The 24,676-nt window shown below is 35.9% G+C and overlaps 1 protein-coding gene across 8 annotated transcripts in view; it reads left to right on the forward strand.

Annotated features, from left to right (window-relative positions):
- SUPT3H (SPT3 homolog, SAGA and STAGA complex component) overlaps positions 1-24,676 on the forward strand; it is a 304,630-nt gene that overhangs the window by 156,181 nt on the left and 123,773 nt on the right. For 7 of the 8 annotated variants that reach the window (XM_039326205.1, XM_039326202.1, XM_039326201.1 and 4 more), the window contains 3 exons: positions 17,230-17,316; positions 19,821-19,911; positions 20,596-20,729. In XM_039326205.1, the coding sequence (XP_039182139.1) occupies positions 17,230-17,316; positions 19,821-19,911; positions 20,596-20,729 (312 nt within the window). The remainder of the gene's footprint in view (positions 1-17,229; positions 17,317-19,820; positions 19,912-20,595; positions 20,730-24,676) is intronic. The other variant, XM_039326206.1, reaches the window with a different exon arrangement.

A 24,676-nucleotide genomic window follows, 5' to 3' on the forward strand; every position in this document is an offset into this window, starting at 1 on the left:
TCCTCTTCATGGTTGCCCAGGGAGAGATGTATTGGCAAGTGGCTAGGGTAGCTGGCACCCCCCCTGCTATGGATCCATCTAGCTGGCCAAATGAGATTGGTTGTTCCAGTCTCCTGGATGGGATGCCCAGATTCCCCACTAGTGTTGGGCTAATGAGGCAGCGGGTGCAGCCAGAGTCTATTAAGGCTTTCACCTTCACAGCTTCGGGCATGGGGGGGATTAATATAGTCACTGTTTTGAAGATGGGTGTGATGCGTCCACTTACCAGGGGTTCGCCTTCCGAGCTGTCATCTGAGGCATCCACCGTCCCTGTGGTGTAGGCTGGAGTTCTTTCCCCTTGGTGAGCAGAGGTGGGGTTTTCTGCAATTTCCATCATTTTCATGGCTGTTTCTTTTGGCTTAGCTGAATACCCTCTGGGTTTGTTGATTGGGGATCTGTCTGGGTTGTGCTGGGGGGCCTTTGAGCGGCATTCTACAGCTCGATGCCCTTCTCTTCCGCACTTGAAACACCCCATCTGCTTCTTGGCTGTATCCGATGATTTCACCGGTTGGTGTGTCAGCTCAGGCGGGGGGCGGCTCCATTGTTTTCCTCGGCGATGCCTCTTCAATATGTCGATCTCTGCTTCCTCTGCCAAGACGTACCATTCCTCAAGTCGATGTGGGTCTCCTCGGGGCAGGCAAGCATCATATAGATCATAGTTTAGTCCGTCTTTGAAACGGCCAAGGAGGATGTCTTCTGGCCAATTCAGTTTGCTGGCAATGGCTCGGAATTCTTGTGTATACTCAGCCACTGGGCGTTTGCCCTGCCTCATCGTTGTTATTCTTTCACGGGCTTTGCGATCAGCCAGGGGGTCTTCAAATCGTCTTCTCAACGAGGACATGAAACGGTTGAAGTTACTGAGTTCTGGGGCATTGGAGTCATGCAGGTTCACCACCCAATCTGCAGCTGGTCCATCCAGGGCAGATTGCACGATCCGGATGCGGGCTTTGTCGCTGGGGATGTCCTGCCCATATTCCTCCATGTAGCTGAGGACTTGGGTTAGGAAAAACCCCAAGCGTGTTGGCTCCCCTTTGAATTTCACCTCCAACGGTGGACGTCTTGGAATGGATCGGTGCCTCCATTGTGGGTGGTAGTGTCTTCCGTCCAGATTTCCATCTGGGTCCGGTAGGGGGTGGGAGCTCCTGGATCAGTAAATGTCCCTGGGGTTGCAGGTTCCACGTCCCCCTCGGTGTCTCTCCCTTTGTGGCTCCAGGAACTGGGGCGGGCGTAGGGCTCAGGAATCTCCTCTCCTAGGGAGCTGAGAGTTCTCTTCATCAGGTCAATAGCTCTCTCTAGGATCCAGTCTGAGTACGGCATACAGCTTCCTCCCTCTTCACTTGCGTGCAGGGATTTCTCCATCTCCTGCTTCCATTCTGGTTGCTTGGTCCCCCGTCTCAGGGTCACTTTTCTTGATTCCTTTCCCCACTCGCTTTTCTTTCCAACGCCCATCGACCAGTGAGGCTTGTGGTCCTGTGTCTCCACCACTTCTTCTTCTGAGAAATCTGGCCTCTCGGATCCCAACATCTGGCAAGGTTCCAACTGGGTCAGCGGCTCTCTTTCCAGGGAGTTTTCTCCCTCTCTTGCTTCGTTGTCTGACATGGTAAATTTTTGCAAAATCCCCCGGCAAGGGTCTACCTTCCAGGTGGATTAATTTTGCAAGTCCTGTCTAATGTAAGGACCCACCCCACTTTGCATCTTAAGAAGACAGAACTCTTGGAATAGTTCTTCCAACAGGAATCCTTTATTAAGAGAAAATGGTTGCAGGCATGCTAGACAGGACTTGGGGTCCAAGCTCTCCCATCAAGGTTTAATTAAATACAATAGTTTCAAGTATCACAATTCCACCCCGTTTCTTCTTTCTTCCGTCTGGATGAGACTTCAGATAACTACATGAAAGGCAAATACTCTTCTTTGTTAATGCTAATGTTCTCTGGTGCTAACGCTTTGAGGTTACAATAGGTTACAATAAACACACATTCAGCATTCAGCTCTTTGAAGTCTACTGAAGGAAGTGAGGGCCATAAAGCCCCTTTGTTCTCCCCCTTCTCTCCCTCTTATGGCAGAATCCAAAGAAGGCAGAATTGGGAGTTTCTATATTTGATAATTAAAGATGAAATATGATTGGATTCTGACAGCATGTTTCTTTAATTTAATGAATATACCCTCCAGGAAATATCACATCAAGATGGTGGAAATATTCTCAGTAGTTTTAATGACTCTATACTAGAGTCATGCTGGCAAAAGTGTGCCAGGTCACAAATAAGGTCAAACTAAAAATAATGCATAGGAATAATGAAACTAAGAATAATGCACAACACAGGTTGGGGTCAGCTGCTGTGAGGGAAGCCTATATGAGAGACTGCCAGCCCAATCATGAAAAATACAGGGGCAGAACATATGTAATGAACCCTGTGAGTTAAAGATTTTTGATTGGCAGGGGCCCAGGAAGAGGGCCTTCTTTGCCATTGCAAAGTAGTAAGACCAACAGGACCAACCTTTTCTTTTGAATCTCAATAGGGATAAAAATGACAAAATCTTAACTCATTTCATTTGGTTAAACCCTAACTTATTTTAGAAAAAAAAAATCAAGCTTGATAAGCTAAGATGCACATCTTTGAAAATGTGGTTTGCATTGCAGCAAAAGTGCTAAAAATCTAATAGTTCTGTTAAAGAATGAAAAGTATTATTAGCAAGCTAATATTTGCTATTGTAGACTGCAAAGATCTTGATGTGAAACTTCTTTGGTCTACCTGTGAGGAACTCCTCCAAGTTTCATCAAGCAGAGGGACTAAGGGAAGTGTAGTAGAAGTTAACATCAAGGTCTATGCCAAGGTGCTTATTTCACAGTATATTCTTTATGATATTGAGCATGATGTTCAGTAAGAGCATCCCATCTGGATACTATTACCTGTAGGATGTGCAGCTTGTATATATCTTTTAGAGGTTAGTTTCTAATGTTAAACAAAGGGAGCTGATTAAAACCAGCTGTAAAACAATTTTCATAGTTTTTTTTTACAATGAGTATTGAATTACCTTGCATATGACTGTATGTCTGAACTAGAACTAAAATAAATCTTTGCTGACTTATTAAAATTAGTGTATTGTTTATTTAAAGCAGAACTAAATGTAGCACTTTACTGATTTGGCAGTGGAATTTACTTCTGCTGATATCTGTCTGTCTGTCTGTCTGTCTATCTATCTATCTATCTATCTATCTATCTATCTATCTATCTATCTATCTATCTATCTATTTATCTATCTATGAAATAATTGCTGATTTATTGGTGCAGTGTGCTTCAGAAAGCACATTTTAGTGGCCCCAGAAAATGTAAACATTGAAACAAAATCATATTCTTTTAAAAATTAACATGAAAGATGTATTAAATTCAACAGCGCAGACATGTCAAAGAAATGTTTAGTTACTGATTGTAACATTTTGTATGACATAGTCATCATAAAGGCTTGTATGAAGAAGTTACACTGAACTGTCACATATTTAAATATTGGTTTGTGGTTCATTTGCTTTGAAATCCCCTCCATCAAATTGCCATTTCTAATTAAATACAAATAGGTTTCTATGACATGGTTCATATCTAAAGCCTAATTTAAATAAGTAGATGTTTTCCAGGATTTTTCCCCAGTTCTACTACCTTTCATCCGAAGAATAGCATTTATATATGTACATTCATGCAAATTTATGAAACATTCCATATTTTAAATACATAGTTGATTGTGCTTACATTGATATTATTTATGATTCTGTTGTTATATTTAATACAATTAATAACCAATGCTAATTGCTGATGTCAGTTTTATGTTGCACTGAAAACTGGCATGCCAACAGCATTACAAGTATAAATTAGATAGTAAAATAAGCAAAGAAATGCAAAACCAATGGGATGATTATGAAGATATTTTTAAAGGAAAAGTTGCTTTTTCAAATGTTCTTTTCTCATAATCCTGATTTTTACCTTCTCCCTCTCTCAGCTGTTGCTTTTTTAATGTTAGGATGTGACTGGGGCAAAATACAGATGCATCCTTGGGAATTCTAACAGAGAAGACTAAAAATAAAGATACCTATACTTGTAGTTCCTATTTTAGGGATAGAGAGGTCAAAGTACAGTCCTCTGTATAAGAATTTAGTGACAGTTTTCTTACACTGGCTTAGATTTGTGCACTAAAACATCTACTTCTGAAATCTGAATTTAGGTACATGGGTTAATAAATATTATTTTGTTAGCATTTCAAGTCTACCTCAAAACGCACAAACATGCCATTATCTCTTAAATGTGTCTATTGAAACAAAACGTGACAAGTAAGATTCTCTAAGGAAAATATTTTGAAATTCAGAAAATGTTTTCAAAATGATTAACAATGTTGTTTGTAGTAAATGTTCTCTGAGAAAAATCATATTTTGCTTATAATACCATGTAAGGCAAATGGCCAAGGACATTGCTAATCTTTCATATAAACATTTCAGCTTTATTTTCATCCAATTGTATCTCATTTGGCAGTGTTTTTCACAATACTCTGTTCTGTTGTGCAAGTTCATTTGAAGGCAGTATTCTTAGATAAAAAATGGAATTTTTTTTGTATTAATGGTACACTGATCCAGTATTACAATGCAATTTTAGTATTCATTCTATGCTATAAGAATAAGTTTAAAACACTTTTAAACTGTGATAATCAGTTGCACGCTCTTTTCAAACAATGGGTGATACTGAATGTTTGTATTTGTACGCATAATACATTCATTCATTCATTCATGGGGAGAAGAGCTTATTTTTTTACCTTTTTATACTGCACTAATCAACTCTAGGTGATAATAATAAAAGAATAATCCTTAAAGGTGAATTTACCTGACTTGAACCAGCATAATGTAATTAAAACACAGTTACCTAATCACCATCAACTCAAAATCAATTCCTGCTTTAGAAAGGAGAAACTTTGAAGCTCTCTAGAATGCCAAGGCTGAAGGGATGAGCCACATCTCAACTATCAGCATGTTCCATATTATTGAGGCAGCTACTGAGAAGGCCTCCTTTCTGTGATCTGCAAATGCCCCTTCTACCTCAAGCAACCTCCCTTGAGGTTGGAAGAATCAGGTTTAACTATGGATGTTGTGGGTACTCCATCACTGGAGGTTTTCAAGAAGACAGCCATTTGTCTGAAATAGTTTAAGGTCCCCTGCTTGAGCAGGAGGTTGGACGAGAATACCTCCAACCTTATTATTCTATATTCTATTTTGATTAGGTGGTTCCTGATGTTTATTTGGTACTCTACTATAATTTAATAGTATTAGCCAATACTTTGAATTGGATCCTGAGGTTTACTGATATCAGTACAATGATTATATAATAGGTGTTATCCTGGTAGGATTCTGGACTTGCATCCTGTGCCAATTAATAGCTTGAGGTGTCTTCCAAGACAGTCCACATGGAGCATGCCACAGTAGTTATGCCATGCAGTGACAACAACATAAGCTCTCATCTCCAAAGCTTATAAGTGGCCTACAAGCCTAAGCCAAGTAAAAAATCCTCCTTCCATTGTTACTACAGCAGTAGCCATGATTCTGTGAGAAAGCTAAAGTCATGACCCTGATCTTTGTTTCATCTATTGCAAAATCCTGTGCGTCATCTTACTAGCATATAAGAAAAATACAACTCTTAAACAGTTGTGCTACTCTTTTTTATATATCGGAATATAAATTATTTTTTTTCTTTTGGCCAATACAGTATGTTTCCATGTTTGCTTTCAAATATGTTTATCAATTTAACTGCATTTTCTTTTTAAAAAAAAATGAAATATTACTAGCCCTACAGCTATGTTGTTAGTAATATTTTCTTTTAACTTTATTTTTCCAGAAAGTTTGGGTTTGCTTTAGTGACCAAACCTTCCTAGATACACATTTTCAACATGGGGATCTTTTGGTGTAGTTCATCCACGTATTTGATGCCACACCATGCTCAGAACCAAGGATTTATTCTCTATGTGTCTAAAAGCAACTTTTGATACATTTTTTAAAAAAAAATTGCCTGAAACAATAAAATGAACTTCTGGCTCCTGTGAGAAAGTCTCCATCTTGTCAGACTTCTTCTTCGTATTATATTCATGAAGACCTCAAGTTCTGAATCCAAGCTATATGTTATCTAGTCTGTCCAGGGTTATATATTTTTGATAATTAGAAATCAGAAAGGTTTATTATTTCACACATTACTATTGCTACTGGAAATATGCTTCTATCTGCTTTCTGAAAGGACAAGGTCATCACTATCAGGAAAACAGGTAGCTTATCTTTTTTGCATTTAATTTGGTACGGTAATATGTAATTTCCTTATATAAGCAATTATAGCATGGCGTTTTGAATAAATGCTACTTTCTACACTAACAAAGGAAGTATTTTCATAAGCTTATAATATAGCATGTAATTGCCATCTAACATGAGTTATAACTATCAGAAAGACATTTACTGACTGTCTCGAATAATGCAAACTTTGTCCTGTGTACACACTTCAAAAATGTTCTTTAATATCGGAAAACAAGGAAATAATATATCATTCATTGATCGTTTCTGGTACCTTAAATATGGTTTCAGGAAATACTATCTATATTTGTCCTTTTAAACAAAGTTAAGGCCAAACTTTGGCAGTTTCCTTATTTGATCTCTGCTCTTTGTATATATATATATTAGAATGTTTGTCAAAGATGCATTTCTTCTTGTTTAGAAATGTTCAGTTCAATGTGTCACATTGAGATATTTTACTATGTCTTTTTGACTCTGAAGGCCCCTGTTTATTAGATTGGAACATGAGGATTTGTTTGTAGTTCTCATCCTTTATAAATAACTGTTCCTAATTTTACCTGTTGGAAATGCCTTGTTCAAATTATTTTAAGTATGAGTAGTAGAATTGTTGTTCCTTAGAGAACTGTTCCACGCTTCAACCTCTATTAAAAGAAAGTGGAGAAATACACAAGCTTGAATGCTGAGGCATTATGCCACGCTTGGCTTCCATTTCCCACATCTGTTTGGGGTATGTTAATAGCATTTTGTAGGACAATTATAGGCTTATTCAGACATGAGTAAACACAGGGATGGGATAGAGCCAAATATCCCAATTATTTATTTATAATGTTATTTCTAAAATCTATAATCTAACATTTTTAACAGATATATTTAAATTTGAGATGTTAATTTCTATAATCTATCACTTATGGTACAGTGATACAATGTATCATTTCTAACAGCATATTATTTCTAATAATAGTATTATTTTTAACATAACACAAATAAAGTCACTCTCTTCGAGGTATTGATGAGTAAACGGAAGCTTCAGTAGCAAGAAGATATTTCTGCATTTCAGTAAGACAAACAGTACAAGTTGCTGCAGAGAGAAGAGTTTTGTTCATGCAAGTGTATCTCCATAGGCTACTATAATCATATCTTTATTATGGTCATAGACCAGCATAAGGAGTATGGGATATGGTCAATTAAAAAGCATAAAAGATGCACCAAACAAAAACTGATGCTGATCCCAAAAGAAAATTTGGACTTAACAAAAATCAATAATTATAGGCCAATATCGCTTTTAAATTCGGATTACAAAATATTTATGGCAATAATTGCGGGAAGACTAAAAAGATACCTAAACAAATTTATACACGTAGATCAAAATGGTTTCCTACCACGAAGGCAAATTCGAAACAATATGAGGACGATTTTGAATATTTTGGAGTACTACGAGATTCACAGTGAAAAATAAGTAGCTCTGATGGTTTTGGATGCACAAAAAGCCTTTGACAATGTAAATTGAAACTTCATGTTGAGGCAGTTAGGCTATATGGACTTTGACAGAAATTTTATAAACATATTCAGAACTATATACAATAAACAAGAGGCGAGAGTTATAATCAATGGAGAAGTGACACAAAGCTTCCAAATTAGAAAAGGTACAAGACAAGGGTGTCCGCTCTCGCCGTTAATGTTTATATTAACTCTCAAAGTACTGACTAGAATGATTCGAAAGGAAAGTCAAATTAGAGGCTTAAATATTAAGAAAGAAACCTACAAACTGCAAGCATTCACAGATGACCTCATATTTATCTTAGAGGAACCGCTACATTTGGGTATAAGATTGGTGGAAATATTAGAAGAATATGGAGAGGTAGCGGGACTGAAAATCAACAAAGATAAAACGAAAATGATAGTTAAAAATATGAATAGTACACAGAAAATTGACCTGGTGGAGAAAGTAAATATCCAAATAGTGAAGAAAGTTAAATACTTGGGAGTATAGCTAACAACAAGGTGTATTATAATCAAAGAAGATAACTATGTTAATTTAAACAATCAGATAAAGAAAGACTTAGAAAGATGGAAAAATTTGCAACTCTCCTTTATGGGGAGAATTGCAGCAGTAAAGATGAACATTTTACCTAAATTACTCTTTTTATTTCAGAATGACCCCATAAAATTAGAGAAAAAATATTTTGTAAATTTGAATAAAATAATATTGAAATTTATTTGGCAGGGGAAGAAATCTAGAATCAAATTAAAACTACTACAAGAAGCCAAAGAAAGAGGGGGATTCGGACTACCTGACTGGGAGCTGTACTACCAAGCTGCAATACTCAACTGGGTGCGGGATTGGATAAATTTAAAAAATAGAAGGCTATTAATGCTAGAGGGTCATGATTTACAATCTGGATGGCACACATACAATCTGGATGGCATTTCTGTGGGATAAGAGATATAACATTAATCAATACTTCCAGAGACACCATATTAGAGCAGCATTACTCAATGTGTGGATTAAAGTTAAACAACAGAACTATATAGAAACACCGGTATGGCTCTCAACACTGGAAGCGCTAATGCATCCAAATTTTATGAACTTGGGAAAAGTAGTTACGTACAGTGATATTCTAAATGAACAAGGGGAACTTAAATCCAGACAAGAATTAAAAGAAAACAGGGTACAATTGGAATGGTGGGTGTACCTGCAAGTTCAGTCACGTGATAAGAAAGACAAAAAGGAATGGGGTATATGGAGGAATCTGACAACACTAGATAAAATATTATTAGGAACGGAGGAGAAAGCAATCAAAAGAACATATAAATATTTATTGGAATATAAAATGGAAGAGGAACAGGTAAAAGAAGTGATGATAACATGGGCCCAAAATTTCGGATATAATATTGATTTAGACCAGTGGTTCTCAACCTGTGGGTTGGGACCCCATTTGGGGTCGAACGACCATTTCACGGGGGTTGCCAAACCACGCTGTCCGCCATTTTTTCCCTTTTCCCTAGCTGTCCTACTCCCTCTTATTGGTGGCCACATCCACTTGGGGGTCACCACAACATGGGGAACTGTATTATGGGGTCACAGCATTAGAAAGGTTGAGAACCGCTGATTTAGACAAATGGCAAATGTTATGGGAAAGAAATAGAAAGTTAACCTTGGCTACCTCATATAAAAAGAATCTGTACAAAAATGTTTTACAGGTGGCACTTCTCCCCAACAAGATTGGCAAAGATGAGAAAAGATATATCACCACAATGTTGGAAGTGCAAGAAAGTGTTAGGCACTTATTATCATATGTGGTGGACTTGTTCCAAAGCCAAAGAATTTTGGCGGCTAACAAAGACTTGGTTGGAGGAAATGTTGGGACTGAAGATAGATTCCAGACCAAAATTGTTTTTACTGGGAATGATAGATGGGAAATTTAACAAAGGAGAGAGATATCTAGTGTTGCATATCATAACAGCAGCAAGGTTGGTGTATGCCCAGAACTGGAAAAACGGAAATTCCCTGGTGGAGAGTGAACTAATTAATTTTTTTTTGATATGTGCAGAGATGGATAGATTATCCTTAGAAATTAAAGACAAGGATGTAACAGAGTATTATGAAGTTTGGGATAAGATGTACTATAGGTTAGACTCAAGGAGAAAAAGTCAGAACAGAGAAAGCTCGTCTAGAAGAGATAAAGTATAGATTTCCAACCTCAAAGTGAGCGTAAGATAGAGATCAGAAAGAATATGAAATAAGAATGAAAATGGAGGTTATGTTATAAATAGACATAAATATGTATGTAAATATATAAATATGTAAATAGTATAAAATGCAATATGTAAATGGTATAAAAGATCAATGACTAGGAAGATATATGGTATAGTATGTATGGCAAAATAACCTGTTTTTAAATGTTTACTTAATAAAAATTTGAAAAAAAAAAAAGACTGCCTTTTCCAGATGATACTAGTCAATCCTCTGCAATGTTCTCCATAGATATGAGTGAGGTCTCAGAGAGAGGCTTATCCAGGTCCTCCCCCCCCCCCAAGAACTTCTGGTGGCCAGAAGCTCAGCTTTCATTTTCTCATGAGTTCTCCTGGAAGATAGTTAAACAGAAACACTTCTGGAGGGCCTTCAAGTTATACTTTGCTGCCATATACTTTAGGGCTGACACAATGGTTATCCTTTCTGATGTTTTATTATCCTATTAATATTATTTGTTATTTATGTTATATTGACTTGGATTTTATTCTATGGTGTTTTAATTCCAATTTTAATTAAAGATTTTATTGGTGAAATGGAATACAGTTACAGAAATGCAATAATACAACAGAAGAGATGTGATAAAATACATTACAATAGACTAAAACAAAAATATGTATTTTGTTGTTTCAGCTTTTTTAGTTTTATTTGTGTAAGTAAACTGCTGTAAACCACATTTCTTTTCAGCAGGATGTAAATCTATAAATATGTATAAATATTTGGCCTGGTAGATGTGTAAGTGCAAACAAGGTTCAACTGTATGGCCATTAACTTCACTTCTGCTTTTCCTTCAGTGTTTCCCTCTTCTATTTGCCCATCCTGTCTTAGCCAACAGCAACATGGCCATTCCTGGCTGCTTGGACTGTCTAGTCTGGAGAAAGACTACAAACAGGTCACTCAATCAAATGCCACAAGTCAACAATCCAATAGTAGCAATCAGAAGCCTCCAAATCATAATGTTTTTTTGCTCAAAAAAGCTAAATAGTACATAGTAAAATTGCTCCAAACAATAAAACTGCTGATAAAACGTTAAAATGTTTTGCATATCCTTACTCTTCAGCAATTTTGGAGTCCTGGAAGGAGAATCCATTTTGATGTTATTGGATAACATCATTGGATTGAACTCAAAAATATAATAATGATTGCAACCGTTTTTTCCAATTCTTCACTGATTTTAAAAATTGTGATTAGAGCCTGAAATGTTATGTTTCAATCATGTCTTCAAAGTCTTAGGATGGCTTATGTCAGTGGTGGCGAACCTATGGCACAGGTGCCAGAGGCGGCACTGAGAGCCCTTTCTGTGGGCACGCGTGCTGTTGCCCCAGTCCTAGGCCTTCAGCTGGGTTTTATAAAATCTTTTCGCTTTAGGCCTCCACTGCCATGTGCAAAAAAAAAAAAAAAAAGATTCAATCAATCAGTCAATTTCAATTTCTTGCAGGGAAAAAAAAAATCTTGCAAAGTTGGAATTGATTGATTGAAGTTTTTAGTTCTACCCAGTCTGCATTACCACCGCAGCCATACCCAGCAATAGGCCACACCCAGCCAATTGGCCACACCCAGCCAATGGGCCACACCCATCCAGCACCCGACCATGCGTAAGTGGGTTTGGGGTTGCAGTTTGGGCACTCGGTCTCTAAAAGGTTTGCCATCACTGGCTTATGTTTTCTTTCTTACATACAAAATAGAAAAAAGTCCACAAGGAGCTCTTAGTCAAAATGATGTCGTGCAGGTGTTGTTCACATTTTTATTCATTTTGACAAAAAATTCATAATTTAGACATAATAATAATATAAAGTTGCAATCTGAGGTCTTGTGTTTATTTTTATGTTCTAAGCAAACCTAATAAAGATATAGTCAGGTGGTTTCCTTCCTTATTGTTTTAAACTATCTTGGACTATATTGTAATTAGAAATGATCGTTTTAATCCAGAAAGCAGATGAAACTGTTCTATTTCCTAATAGTTTTTTTTTCCAGTTGGAGTTCTTTCATTGAGCTACATATCTGTTTAACTACATACAGACCAATATGCATGTAACTTTGAGTTACACTCTAACGCAGCGTTACTCAACCCTTAGTAACTTTAAGATGTTTGTACTTTAACATGCTGCCGGATCCACCACGTTCGGATTAAGGTCTCACTGGTGTCCTGCCATTAGTAAACTGGGGAAGGGTGAGGGGAACAAATGGACAATAAAACTGTATACCACTATGGTGGGAAGTTGGGAGGGGGGATTGACAGTTGAGGAAGAACAGAGCGTTTTCGAATCTAGTTCTTGCCTGACATTGTCAAGGCTGTTGACCTGAGAATGGAATTTTATCAACCTAAACACCTCAGCTCTTCCCAAAACATATTGGCAGTGCCGGATTAGCTATACATTGATGGGACCATGGGGGGAGGGCTGGGGTAACCAAGGGGTTAGTTTTGTATTGATGTGTGGGAACTTTAAATTCCGCCTGACTCTACTTGCAGTCAGTATCTCTTGGTAAAAATACCTTTCGCTTCAGTCAAATGGAGTTGAGAGTTTTTCTTCCCTAAGGGATCAGACTGGGGCAGGTCTGACACATGCAAACTGAGGAATCCTGAGAGTGAGTTAAAGTTCTTAAAGTTGTTGAGGTTGAGGAACGCTACTCTGAAATCTTTTTATATCTGACAATACAGACAAATTTTCAACATTTGTGTTTGTAACAGTAAGTACTTTGTTCCATATACTATACATTTTCACTATTAAAAAAACTGATGTAAATTTGCTTAATTTTGGAGATGGGTTGGTTTGAAACATTTCAGAACTAAGAATGATCTTCTTTCTTATGTAAGAAAATAAGGTTACATCCTGCTCTTCTGGCTATGCTAAAAAAAAGATTGCAAATAAGAGTGTTTTGTTAGTTTCCTATTTCCCACAAAATCTGTGTAATATCATCTAATCTTTTAAACTGACTGGTACAGAACAGCATCCTGGAAGAGAAGCAAATAGACTTCAAGACAGAATAATTGATCCTTGATCAGTATTTCATTTTTTCAGTATTAAATAGGTATATATATTAGCCATCTGCATGCTCCGAGTTGCCTGTATTGATTTAAAAGGATCATTAATCATTTTCATCAAGTAGATATTATACCTTTGTAGTGCATTTTGTTTCTATTTCATGTCTAAGAGTAATTTAAGTGTCTTTAGATCATTTAACTGCTGGTTTTTATTTATTTATTTTAATGGAATTGGTTAATACACTTGGATATAATTGTATTAGCTTGAAGTAATGGTCAACCATTAACTTAGGTTATTACTGGATTGTGGCTCTATTCTGTTAAAATTGTCTTCTATTCAATAGAGGCTGACATAACATTAGCTGTTTTGTTCAAACAAAATTCTCTAAGTCCATACAAAATTTTAAAAAGATGTATTATATTAACAGCACACTAACATCAATTTTCTAAGCAATTATTAAATATATTGAGTAAATGCATGCCTTGATATAAGTCCACTGAGTTCATCCAAATTACACCAATGAGATATTCATCCCGTTCTTTGTATTATAATGTTACCCAGCTTTTCTGTATTTTATGCTGGAAACATAAGTACCTTGTGTCTCCTTAAACTAATCAGAATAAGAAGCTACTTTCCTCTGCCAAAAAAATAGAACTATCATTTTTCACATTCTTATATTTTCCAGTTCAGTTTTAAGTCAGATTATGTTACTATGACTTCTGAATTCCTGAAAATTCTCTCATCTTAGTAACTGCAAAAGCCCTCCTGAGCATTTCAAAGAAAAAAAACATGAAGCTTTTTAAAGCAGTATGTTTTGTGTTGTGCCTACCAGATACAGTTCACATTTTGTGTGCATGTGATTAGAGTTGGGGGGGAATGCAGTCCAGTATTATGATTTATTGACAAAATCTTTTTCCTGCTGAATACTTGCCAAAAGTAAAAACTACCTCCCCCCTGCATATTAGAAACAGCTACTGTTTTAACTGCTGAATAGTCCTATTTCAAATTACAGGAGAAGCAACATTAAATCTCACATTAATAATATCCTTCTTCAGCCAATATTACAGAGTAAAACTATTGCTAATATGGCATATGAAAGTTAAAATTTCTTCCATCTGTTCTCAGATATATGTGCGTGTGTATATTTATAAATGTAAGCTTTGTTATCTTATATTTCAAATGAAAAAAACAATGTAAAGTATTTTTCTAATTCTTTGGCCTGCATCTGTCACACTCCAGGGCTTCCAGAAACTATATGTTTATATATTTTTCTATATATGTAGTAATTTTGAGTATTATTTAATTTTTTAAAAAATAATTTTCTTTACTTATACAAACAACTTTATTTTGCTAGAGTGCTAAAAAGTCCAGTGGTATCATTATGACATATTTCTGAGAATACAAACAAAAAAGTACGCAATTGCTAGCTAGAGTTATGTCTATATGGACTTCTTCATAACCAGGCAAAGTTCATTTAAGTAAAGAAGAAAAAGATGGCAGAACTAGGAAAATAAATGTCAGTGTAGAAATTACCACCAAATTCAAGCATTAGGAAACCTAGAAGTAAAATAGAAAGAGCTGCAGAACCTTAGTTTAGCAGTAGATTGTTTGTAACATTTTTCAGTGCTTACTGTGTATGCCACCATATTAGGCGACCCGGCGCATAAGACGACCCCCGTCTTTGGCGCCGAGTCACATTCCTAGAACGTCGTCTTATACGTCGGAAACTACCAGTATTTCCGGCGTATAAGATGACTCGGCGTATAAGACGACCCCCATCTTTGGCGCCGATTTTAGTGTTTGCGGAAGTCGCCTTATACGCTGGCATATACGGTACTGTTTTACATAAATCTTATAAACACCAGTTCTTGACATGTGCCTTAAATCCCAAGGAAGTTCAGATTTTCGTTCTGGGTACCAAGGATCAATATGCATGATGGCTCTATTAGTTTTGTTTCTTCTGTTCATAGTAGATTAGTATAAAATTTTAGTATCACTTAATCCCTTCCGCTGACCCTTTTCTAATCCATTCATAGACGTTTGAAATGGAACATTACAATTTATAATGAAATCATCTTCCACTGAAATACAACTGAAGAAGAAGAGTTAGAGCATCAGTATCAGTTTCTGGACAAGATTCTTACCGTAGAAGGATTATGGTGAAGAATTACCAGTTTACAACAGTTGGCTTCTTCCCACTAATGATCAATACCAGCCATCACTAAGTTGTTTGATGCTTGTCATACCACCTGCCATTGCTAACCAGAAAAGAAAATTAAAATAACCAACAAGAAAAAATATAATAGGCAAACATCAGATTAGGTCCTAAACACTCCAGCAGCAGCTATTTCTATCTCTGTCTGTGAGATAGAAACAAATTAGAAACTGACACAACATACATACAGTTGCTATTCTCCTCCTCCTCCTCCTCCTCCTCCTCCTCCTGGGTACCTTGCTGCAAGATTTAAAACAGAACCAGTAATTTGAATTGTAAAGAGTATCTACTTTGCAATTTTTCATCTCAGAGTCAATATACAAGGGCAATTCGGAAATAAATCTCCATTTGGTTATCAATGACAGACACTCGCAGATACAGAACTTTTATTATACACATTAGAAAACATTACATTACTTTTTGACATAATCGCCATTCAAATTGAGGTCATATCGTCTTACAAGTAGTAGTCGCTCTGCGCCAAATCTGGGCTTTGGGGGGGTGATCAAAAACATCCCAACGGGACTGCTTCAAAAGTTCTTGGGTGCATCTAGTGGTGTGTGGGTGAGCATTATCGCGAACCAACACCACACCGGAAGGCAGCATGCCCTGATGCTTGTTATGAATGGCTCATCTGAGTTTTCATAACGTTTCACAGTAGACGTCTGAATTGATGGTCGAACCACACTCCATGAACTTCACTAGCAGTACTCCTTTGGCATCTTCACATTTGGCGGGATTTTCTATGGCACCACTTCCAGTGTGGTGTTGGTTCACGATAATGCTCACCCGCACACCGCCAGACACACCCAAGAACTTTTGAAGCAGTTTCATTGGGATATTTTTGTTCCCCCCCCCATAGCCCAGATTTGGTGCCGAGTGACTACTACTAAGGAATTTCAAACCCTGTAAGACATTATGACATGCCTCAAATTGAATGGCAATTATGTCAAAAATTAATGTAATGTTGTAGTTTTCTAATGTGTATAATAAAAGTTCTGTATTTGCGAGTGTCTGTCATTAATAACCAAACGGAGGTTTATTTCTGAATTGCCCTCGTAGCTTGACAGAGTTAATATAGATAACTGGTCTTGTTTAATCTAAGTAATTGATACATTGTTGGAATGAGTATGGTACTGAAAATTTTGGGTTCAGCAGAGTGAATACATACTAAACTTCAAAGGATGTTTTATATATATTAATATGCTGGTCCAGCAGGTTTTTGGCTTAATGAAAAAGGATTTGAGAAAAAAACCTTAGGGATCTAACATAGTAATGCATATTAGCAGCTATCCCTATCCTAATATTCAGGCAATACAAAAAGTTTTAAAAGGATAAATATTACTGTAGGAAATTAAGCTTGGAATGGAAGCGTATAAAAGAATTGCATTTATAGATAATGTAGCATCATGTTACATTTGGGTTTGAGCCTTTAATTATCCTCATAAAAGAAATGTCACTTGTAAGATAATATATAAAGTCTTGTTACCATAAAAAGTAATACCTCATTCAAGTTGAGTTCAACTCCTAATGACTTCATGGGTCCGTTTCTCAGCAATAGGACCTACTGTATATAGGTTGGTTTGCCTTATTTCCAACCTATCCAACAGCACTGGAATTTTCTGAAATTCTCCTCCAGATGTTCATCAGGTTTAACTGTCTTTATATTCCAAGTTGATTTAGAAAAGATTGATTGAAATAGCAATTTTCAAGATAAATTCAGCAAAATGAAAATCTTAAAGTGGCTGGTGAGGGTACAGATTGTAATTCTGCTGATATTTAAAATTACCTTAAATTCTAAATTTAGTTGATGTGTCATATATCTGCATTGTGAGGGTTTTTCCCCCCCTATAGTGCTAAGTCTACTTTAAATAAGTATAATTCTACAAAATATCACATTGCCATATCAGTTTTAATCTTCGTTTTTTATTCACAGTTGCAACAAGCCTCTGAAGTGTCTCAGATGAGAGGTGCTAGAGTAATCTCTGCAGAAGATCTCATTTTTTTGATGCGCAAAGATAAGGTACAATAGTATAAATTAACTGATGCTATAATCCGTGAATTAGTTTTTTTCTCTAGTTACCCAACATGAAACTTCAAAAATTACAATTCAGTCACCATCATACCAATAAAATACAGTTGCCCCTCCTATATCAAAAAGCCCCTTCTCCTACTCTTTATACCGAAGAGGACAAAAATAGTTATTTCATTCCCACCCCATATTTGTAATATATGCTCCAACTGTTTGTAATTGTGTTTTGCAATGTCACTTATCCTACTTACTTTAGAAGGAAGGTATAATTGCAAGTGGAGTTGAAAAATCTTAAAAGATATTAGTAAAAAGTATAAACTGCTTAACTTTCAAAATTCCCACTGAAACCTGTAATAATGGTATAACAACAAACTTTTATGGCTAAACCTTTTTTCTCAATAGCTGAAATTATGGTTCTAAATATGTTTCTGTGTCTGTGTATAGAAAGGAGCAGAGTAATAATTTTAGTCCAAAGAACGGGAGATGGGATATGCCAAGAATTTGGTGCACGCTACATAATACCCAGAGAAAATCAAGCTGACAATGTTTTTTTTAGGATTGTAAAACTGTTTAGAAATTGACTACTGTAGAAAAATTAAGATCAGCCTCACAGGGTAGGTTGGCCCATGAAACTTCTAGAGTACCCTGAGTTCAGCCAGTGGGAGACAGAATGAGTCAAGAGTTTCCTTCATGGAAAAGCCAGACACCCCAGCTCCACCTAAGGGTCATATGCTTCAAGTTTTGCAAATTGAAAAATGATTTTTTTTCCATTTGAGATATATGAAAGTTGTATGAAAATAATGTCAACTTTCCAAAGAGGCTGATTTTGTGGGAACATAGCAACACAGCTCTGCCCTCTGACTCATTACTTCCCCTAAATATTTACTACTTTATGCTCTTTCTCTCTCCCTCTCTCTTGCCCCACTCCAACTCATTTAGTTTAAAATGATTGAAGCTGATTTTATTAAGGCAAATAAGAGACCATTATAATCAAAGTTATAAAGGGAAATTGTCTGTAAGACTTTTCACCAAAATACAGGAGATATAGAGGTACAGTAGCTTTTCAAAAAGAAAAAAAAAGTAACACATACAAGCATTTTTAGAAGTGTAAAATCAGAGGAAAGAAATGTTCCCCAAGTGTCATTTCTCCTGTTGATTATTGACAGATCAGAAATATTAGGTCCTTATGATTAAGAAAAAGAGGGGAACAATCAATCAATCAATTTTATTACAGTCACAGACCAGCAAATAAAAGCATTAAAACAACAACAACAACAATAAATAAAAATAAAAGAATATTGTGATTAACAGTGGGCAGTTGAAGTTTGCCTAATTTTATATACAGCATAGCAAAGTTTGGCCACATTCAGGGAAACTACTTCATACTGATCTGATAACAGTAGTTGCATGTAAAAAGAATAATTATTATTTCCTGGACATTTTATTAGGTAAGATGTTATAAACTGAGTCAGTGAGTCCTTATAGAAGATGCAGTATAGCAGGACATGAGCTGTAGTTTCAGTGGCCCCTTTTCCATAGGAGCACAGTCTCAGCTCATATATTTTTTTTATCGGCCCTCCCAAACTGCTGTGGGAAATACATTGCAGCTTGCTAAGGCTAATGTGCTCCGCACTTTTAGGACAGCTATTTGATATAAATATCTTGTTACTTTAAAAGGGGGAGTTTGACTGCTCAAATGAACATTCTTGGGAAGAGCAGCCATCTTTTGGATTTCCAGATCTTTAATAATTGTTTAAGTGCACTAAATGCACAGTCATACCCTGTCATTGGAAACACTTCCCTGGAGAAACCAAGACACTGGAGTACTTGTGAGATGGTCCTGAACCATGCTGATTTGAAATTGTCTTCTATAAGGAGAGAACTTGAACCTATAGGGAAAAAGAGTAGTTTTAATGAATGGCAAAAATGTAAAGGTAAGAGGGGAACATATTGGAGTGATTAATAAATTGAAACGATACTAAACAACTAGCTTCCTGAAAGCACCCTGTGAGTGCTTGTCTTGTTTTGAGATAAATTCAACTATCACCAAATTTAAGACATTGAAATAAAAGTGCTTGACTACAGCATGCTATTCTCATAGACTTTTATTCACACACCTTTTCTCTTTCTGAAGTAAAACAAAAAAGGAATTTAGATCCAAACTTCCTTATTTCCCAGTCTGGTCTGCTTATTGAACTGGCAAAGTAAGGTTTACCTGAATGAAAAGTATAATGAACACAAGAAAAAACTAATGTTGAAATATATCTGCACACAAGATACACTTGATTTGATATGCATTGTCAGACTTATGCTTGGAATTTCAGTTAACGTGAGTTTTTGCTGAATTCTACATTCTGTTCTGTAGAATAAGTATTGTCAATCTATGCATATAAATATGGATATATAATCTAAGATTGCAGTTACAATGCTTCAAATTTCTCCTTGAATTTTTAATGTTAGTAGGCAGTGTCTATGTCCATTTTTTTCTTAACTAGAAAAAACTTCGAAGATTACTTAAATACATGTTTTTCCGAGATTACAAATCTAAAGTTGTCAAAGGCATTGATGAAGATGATCTTCTTGAAGGTATGAGGCTTCCAGAAAACTTGTCTTTCTATGGGGAATATTCAACATATGTATCTATAGCACCAAATGGAAATATATTCCTCTTCTAGCTAGCTTTAGACATTCAAAAATAGTACTTAGTGGGAAACTTCATTTAAACCAGGGCTTTTCCATTCCAGTTACTTATAAAAGTACAGAGTGTTAGTCCATCAAACATTTGATAACCAGAACTGTTAATATCAAGAATTAAGTTTAGCTAAAGAACTGGTGCTGATTTATAGTCTTCTTAATTTTACAATTTGCATTTTCAAATTAATTTGAACTATAATTGAATTAATTTATTACAAAAATATTGTCAGCATCATTCTTTAAATTTGTCTAAAATTAAGATGAATGTTTGGTAAATATTTTTTTTTCATTTTAATTAGTTACTAGATATGTAATCACTGCAATTTGGTTGCATTTTCCCTAAAATTTGCTTCTATGGAATTTCCAGATATCTGGGATCTATTTTAAAATCCTAGTGCGAATGCAAATGGATTTGCAAAGGGACAATATGAGACAATGACCTTATCTTAATAAGGTCTTAATAGGGTCTTAATAATTGGGAGAGAGGAAGAAAGCAAAACAAACAACCCTCCCTCTCTCTAACCCCCTTTTTTGTATCAAGACAGCTGTCTATTTTCCTCCTCTGGTCTCTTTCAGACAAATTCAGTAGCAGCACTAACAAACGTCAGAAATCTGCTCAAGACTTTCTTATTTCTATTGATCAGACTGGGGAGCTCTTGGCCTTGTTTGAAGATGATGAGATAGATGATGTAAAGCAAGAGAGAATGGAGGTAAATTCTACCCTTTTTTCTAAACAAAGTATGAAAACTATTTACTTTACAAAATTAGATTAAATTAAATTAAATTAAATTCATTTAGTCCAATCCCTTGCTTTATAGGAGAATTCTTCATGCAGAGCATTCATCCACATATAATACTGACCTTCTTAAGATACAGTAAATGTGAGATCAATGTGAAAATTCTTTGGCCAGGCAAATACATGCTAAAGGAAAAGGCAAAACAATAAACATAGATTCCAAGCCACAAATATATTATTGTGCAGGATTCATGAAGTAAACACTTATAAAAGATTTCCATCAGTATTTTGGAGTTCCTTCCCATGTTTTCATCATTTTTAATTTTTACATGTTAAACTTTATGAGGCTACTTCTAGGATAAATCAGACAAATATTAAGGGGGGAAAAACTTACTGAAACTTAGAAAAAGTTATTCTGAATGCTATGACTAAGTAACTGTTAGTTACCATTTGGTTTTTAATCTGTCTACTTTTAAGCAGGCAGATCAAAACTAGCAAGGTGAGTCTAGCAAGGAGAAAACTGCAAGACTGAATGGTAATAATGACTCAGACTACAGAGGGTGAGGAAAGGAGAGGAGAGCCAGGTGACAAGCAATACCATCTTGTCAGGATTAGCAGAACAAGGCAAAGGAGACAGGAGACTGTATGTTGCATGGTACGTTACCAGCATCGCTGAAGTTTCTCCCATATAAATACTAAATAAATATCCTTCTATCTGAGTCGGAAATGTTTCATACAAATGCCCTACCTTCACTTTTAAGATCAGTACAAGACTAGCATTTTTCAGGCATGTCTAGGTGTTAGTTAATTTACTGATTAGTCAATTGATCATGTCAAGATAAATCACAGCATCAACTAACAAAAGGATAAAATAATTATAAGTTTTCTGAATAAATAAATAAATATACCAAATTACAGAGCAATGTATATAATATATATTCAGAAGTATATTCTGGAACAGCAGCCCCCAACCTTTGGATGCCAGGGACCAGCTCCATGGAGGGTGGTTTTTCCGCATACCAGGTGGCATGGTTTCACGTGCTGCCTGAATCCTGTGTGTGCATGGATGGGGCTTCACTTGCTTGCGCGGCCCAGTTCCTGGTAGGCCGCAGAATGGTGCCAGTCCACAGCCTGGAGGTTGGGGACCCCTGTTCTAGAAGACTTGCAAGGTCCCTTCCATTTCTGTTATCCTGTTATACTGATAAGGACATCACCTTTACACATGACTCCAATTTTTCCTATGTAACAAACTCTCAACTGAACACTTTAATATAAGAGAAGGAAGTAGAATAATTGGTTGTTGCAGTTCCAAAAGGTTGATTTATGCATAGGTTCTAAATACAAGGTTCTAATCAATCTTTATTATAGTGATGGACTAGCACTGAAGGTTCTAAATAAAAGACCGTTGCTGGGGCATATAATTGGCATTCAAATAAGATATGTGCAATGTCTTCTATTCTTGTAAATGTATCATATGGCATTATTTCTATTGTAATATTCGAGATTATTTTTCATGATCCCTCATGAAATTATATGGATATGGTATATTCATGGCTACCAAAAAAGGCTAGGAGAAGTAAATTTTCAATGTAGCTATGCATATATGAGCTAAGATATGTGAAATGTTTAGAAACAATGATTGTCTGATTTTATAACCTCTGAAAGTTGCTATTTCAGCCGCAGTGCAATGTGTTTAAAATAAAATTGGAGTAAATTAGCTAGACTTTATCTTTAAATTAAGCACTTTTTGTTTTTATGTTGATATTGGCCTTCCAAATTATTTCTTGAATGTTTTCGGCTTCGTCTACATCAGTGTTTCTCAACCTTGACAATTTTAAGGCATGTGGACTTCAACTCCCAATGCTGGCTGTGGAATTCTGGGAGTTGAAGTCCACATGCCTTAAAATTGTCAAGGTTGAGAAACACTGATCTACATGTTCATGTAAACTATTGCTGTACAGTTTGATGTATAGAGATATACATTTTTGTATTGTTAATCTGTACAATTCTCCTAAGTCTAGGATTTTTGTAAAATATTTTAAGAATTTTTCTCAACTAAGCAAAAGAAAAAAATATTTAATGCACAACAAATAGAAAATAAATATTTTATATAGATTGGGACATAAGGAGTATGAGGATCATCTATATTAAAATATGTTGTTTTGGATGACCAATCTTTCTAATAAGTATATTGGCCGGATGACCTACTGGTTACTATGTTGCATCTACAGTAGCAAACTGAAAAGATAAAGAGATGCTATATGTGTGATGAATTTATGTTATTGCAAACAATTTATTTTCATAACAACATTGCTCTTTTCAAAAAACAAATAAGACTCTTATCCCAAACATAATTATCTAGGAGTCCAGTTGAACTGAGTACAAATGCATAATTACTTTCTAAGAATCATAAGACAGTAGTTTTCAGTTTCTGCATTATGTTTGATTTGTGACAAAGGCAACCCTCACTTGGAGACTTTATATATTGTTCCTTTTTCCAGTGGATGAAGATGAATGGCAACATCTGCAAAGCAAAAGTTTCTATCAAGCTAGCCATATGTTCAGCACAATGATATCTAAATGTATATAGCTTTCCTGGCCCCTAGGCTAATTTGTATAGGTGCCAAATCTGTCTCTGAATTCTGGGAAGTACTAGTTAAAATCTTCACAGCATAATTTTTCCTCCCTACTTTTTTCTTTTGTAACCTCAAGGGTCACTATATAGCTTTGTTCATTCTTATTGACATATTTGCATTCAGTTTTCCTCTTAAATTTTTAACAGAAATTTTAATTTTCTGTGTGGACATATACACATTCTACACATATTAGTTATTTGCTTCTCTCTCTGCTTTTTTGTTTCTTAGACATATAACATAGTAATAGTTATTAACCATACATAGTAAAAGATCTAATAGTAGCTTGATACTTGTTATATCTAATTAATGGGATTTAAATTTCCTGAGAGAACATTTGAAACTGTCTCATTATGGTCTCTTCATGATATCTCTGTTGAGATTCTAAGCAACAGGTGCCCCATTGGTCAATTTTTGTGAGATATTTCCTTATCTAAACAGAGAAACAGAATGACTATGGGTGGGCAAAAATGCAGTGGGAATGCAAGTGAAACTTCCTGCTGGCTTCTCCATTGAGTTTTCTTTTGGGAAGCTGGCAGGGAACATCAGAAATCCATCCATCCTTCCTTCCTTCCTTCCTTCCTTCCTTCCTTCCTTCCTTCCTTCCTTCCTTCCTTCCTTCCTTCCTTCCTTCCTTCTTCCCTCTCTCATTCCTCCCTCCCCTCCCTCCCTCCCCTCCCCTCTCCTCATTTGATCACAGGATGGTTCAGTAGTTGTCAATACAGGTCAATTGCCAAGTACTCAAATCAAGATTGTGGGAATGCTGCAATGGCCAGAACATTGAGTTTGAACTTTGAGTATTCAGTGCCTTTGTAATTTTGAACAGTCAGTGAGCAAGTAATCAGTAAACAAAGACTATCTATAATCACTTTTAAGAAATCATAAACTGTTGTGAGCTGTCACATTCCTTCTTTTCTTTCCTTCTTATCACACATTTGCCTCAAAAGTCGTGATGTACATTGAGGTTATTAACTGGGCTGTCAGCTAGGCTAATTTTAGATTGCCTCAGCTTTAATGTTAAGAACCAAAGTATGCTAATAATAATCTTAATAATGTAATGGTTGCCACTTCCTACTAATTAATGAAGGGAAAAGATTTTAAAATATTTTGTGGACTCTTTTTACATTGGAGCAAATATACTGTTGTCTCTAAATTCACCACTAGGAGCATTTCTGAAGTTCTGAATGTATGTGATGAGCACATTTCAGAAAATAGTTCCTGTTCTATGCATGGTGGCATTTTCAAGATTCCAATTTGGACAGAAGACTGTGCATAGAGTTCTATACCT

The sequence above is a fragment of the Crotalus tigris genome, unplaced genomic scaffold (assembly GCF_016545835.1).
Source record: "Crotalus tigris isolate CLP2741 ecotype Arizona unplaced genomic scaffold, ASM1654583v1 scf7180000024340.7048381, whole genome shotgun sequence".
NCBI lineage: Eukaryota > Metazoa > Chordata > Lepidosauria > Squamata > Viperidae > Crotalus > Crotalus tigris.